Source organism: Convolutriloba macropyga, chromosome 9, assembly GCF_964194025.1.
Source record: "Convolutriloba macropyga chromosome 9, txConMacr16.3, whole genome shotgun sequence".
Classification (NCBI taxonomy): domain Eukaryota; kingdom Metazoa; phylum Xenacoelomorpha; order Acoela; family Convolutidae; genus Convolutriloba; species Convolutriloba macropyga.
Genome location: NC_134476.1, coordinates 35,885,724 through 35,888,223, shown reverse-complemented (window position 1 = coordinate 35,888,223; position 2,500 = coordinate 35,885,724). Strand labels below are relative to the sequence as shown.

The window sequence follows — 2,500 nt, the reverse complement described above, 5'->3', positions numbered from 1 at the left end:
CTCATTAAATGGGCATTATTACGCAGACTACCAAGCTGGTTGTAACTATGTTTGGTTGAATTCATTATTATTATTATTATTACCAATATTATTATTATTATTATTATTATTATTATTATTATTATTATTATTATTATTATTATTATTATTATTATTATTATTATTATTATTATTATTATTATTATTATTATTATTATTATTATTATTATTATTATTATTATTATTATTATTATTATTAATATTATTATTATTATTATTATTGTTAGTATTATTATTATTATTATTATTATTATCATTATTCTTACTATTATTATTATTACTATTATAATAATAATTATCATTATTTTTATTATTATTATTATTATCATTGTTATTACTTTTATTATTATTATTATTATTATTATTATTATTATTATTATTATTTTTATTATTATTATTATCATCATCATCATTATTATTATTATTTTTATCATTATTATTATTATTATTATTATTATTATTTTTACTATGGATTTATATTATTATTATTATTTATTATTACTATTATTATTATTATTATTATTATTATTATTATTATTATTATTATTATTATTATTATTATTATTATTATTATTATTATTATTATTATTAATATTATTATTATTATTATTAATATTTTTATTATTTCTATTATTGTTACTTTTATTTTTATTATTATTATCATTATCATTATCAATAATTTTATTATTTTTCTTATTACTATCATTATTGTTTTTATTATTTTTACTATCGATTATTATTATTATTATTATTATTATTATTATTATTATTCTTAGTATTATTATTATTATTATTATTATTATTATTATTATTATTATCATTTTTATTATTATTATTATTATTATTATTATTATTATTATTATTATTACTATTATTATTATTATTATTATTATTATTATTATCATTATTATTATTATTATTATTATTATTATTAGTATTTTTTATTATTTTTTATTATTATTATTAACATTATTATTATTATCATTTTTAGTAGTATTATTATTGTTATTATTATTTTTTACTATTATTATTATTTTCATTCTTATTATTATTATTACTATTATTATTATTATTATTATTATTATTATTATTATTCTTAGTATTATTATTATTATTATTATTATTATTATTATTATCATTTTTATTATTATTATTATTATTATTAGTATTTTTTATTATTTTTACTATTATTATTATTATTATTATTATTATTATTATTATTACTATTGTTGTTATTATTACTATTCTTATAATATTATCATTATTATTATTTTCAATATTATTATTATTGTTATTATTATTTTTTTATCATTTGTACTATCGATTATTTTTAATATTATTATTATTTATATTATCATTATTATCATTCTTATTATCATTATTATTATTATTATTATTATTATTTTTATTATTATTATTATTATTATTATTATTATTATCATTATTATTATTTTTAATATTGTTATTATTATTATCATCACTATTGTTTTTTTTCACGCCAATTCAAAAAATTAAACTTTGGCCCACCGCTTGTCTAAAAAGTTGATCATATCTTGTCACCATCCTTCATGTTTTCTTTGCTGCTCTTTTATTTGAGAACTCTTGTTCACAATTAAGACACAAGCAAACACGGGCTCTCGAAAACCTCTTCTTATTGTTGAGAAAAACTCTCTTTGAATTCGCGATTTCAAATTCGTTCATACAGGCACTGCTCAAGAGTTATCGGAGCGTGAGAAAAACAATTCTCAATTTACATTGTTTTTAATTTTCCAAGTTTAAACTCTGAGTTTGGTATAAAATTTATCACAAAAACCGAGCCGATTGTTATGTTCACTTTACTCCTGACGTCATGTGTTTTTGTTTAACATCAACAACTGATGTGTTAATAAAGTTGAAGTGAGAAAGCATTGTTGGACTTTTTATTATACGTCATTAAGAGTGATGTAAAACTGGAGATACGACTGTTTTTGAAAGTAATAGTTTGTGTTAACGAAGTCATGTAGATTGTATATTGAGAAAAATAGCTTAAATAGACAACAGTGCTCAGGTATTAGTAAAAAAAAAATTGTGCAAAACGCGCTCAGTAGTTTTAAATGCCATTGTCTGCACTGATCGTATTATCAATTGTATATTGAGTTTTGAAGATTCAAGTTTCATTATTCCAAAGCTAGGAGGAAAAAAGAAGAAAAGAATTGAAGAGGTGACAATTCGAATCAGATGAGAGGTAGCTATGCGAATATGTAGTGGCAGTACATCGTCCATTTTGTCCCCAGTTTTATCTCCGATTTCTGCTCTTCTCATTACAATTATTTGGGGTGAGTATGACGTAATCTTGGGCCGCACAGGTTTAGATCTCGACATACGAAAAGACTTAAAAATTTTAGTGGTGATGGGCTTGATTGGCAGGAATTACATAGTCAAATTTCCTGCTAAATTAGAGCAAAAGCCTTTTTTATTGGTC

General features: G+C 17.6%; 2 protein-coding genes across 2 annotated transcripts in view; both read left to right on the top strand.

The window, feature by feature from the left end:
* Positions 1-2,500, top strand: part of LOC142345753 (potassium voltage-gated channel subfamily A member 1-like) — a 488,213-nt gene that overhangs the window by 138,311 nt on the left and 347,402 nt on the right. The window lies entirely within an intron of this gene.
* The window catches only part of LOC142345751 (uncharacterized), a 42,665-nt gene continuing 42,266 nt past the window's right edge, over positions 2,102-2,500 (top strand). Inside the window, exon 1 of the mRNA XM_075398054.1 lies at positions 2,102-2,354. Coding sequence (XP_075254169.1) covers positions 2,270-2,354 — 85 coding nt within the window. The 5' untranslated portion in view covers positions 2,102-2,269. The remainder of the gene's footprint in view (positions 2,355-2,500) is intronic.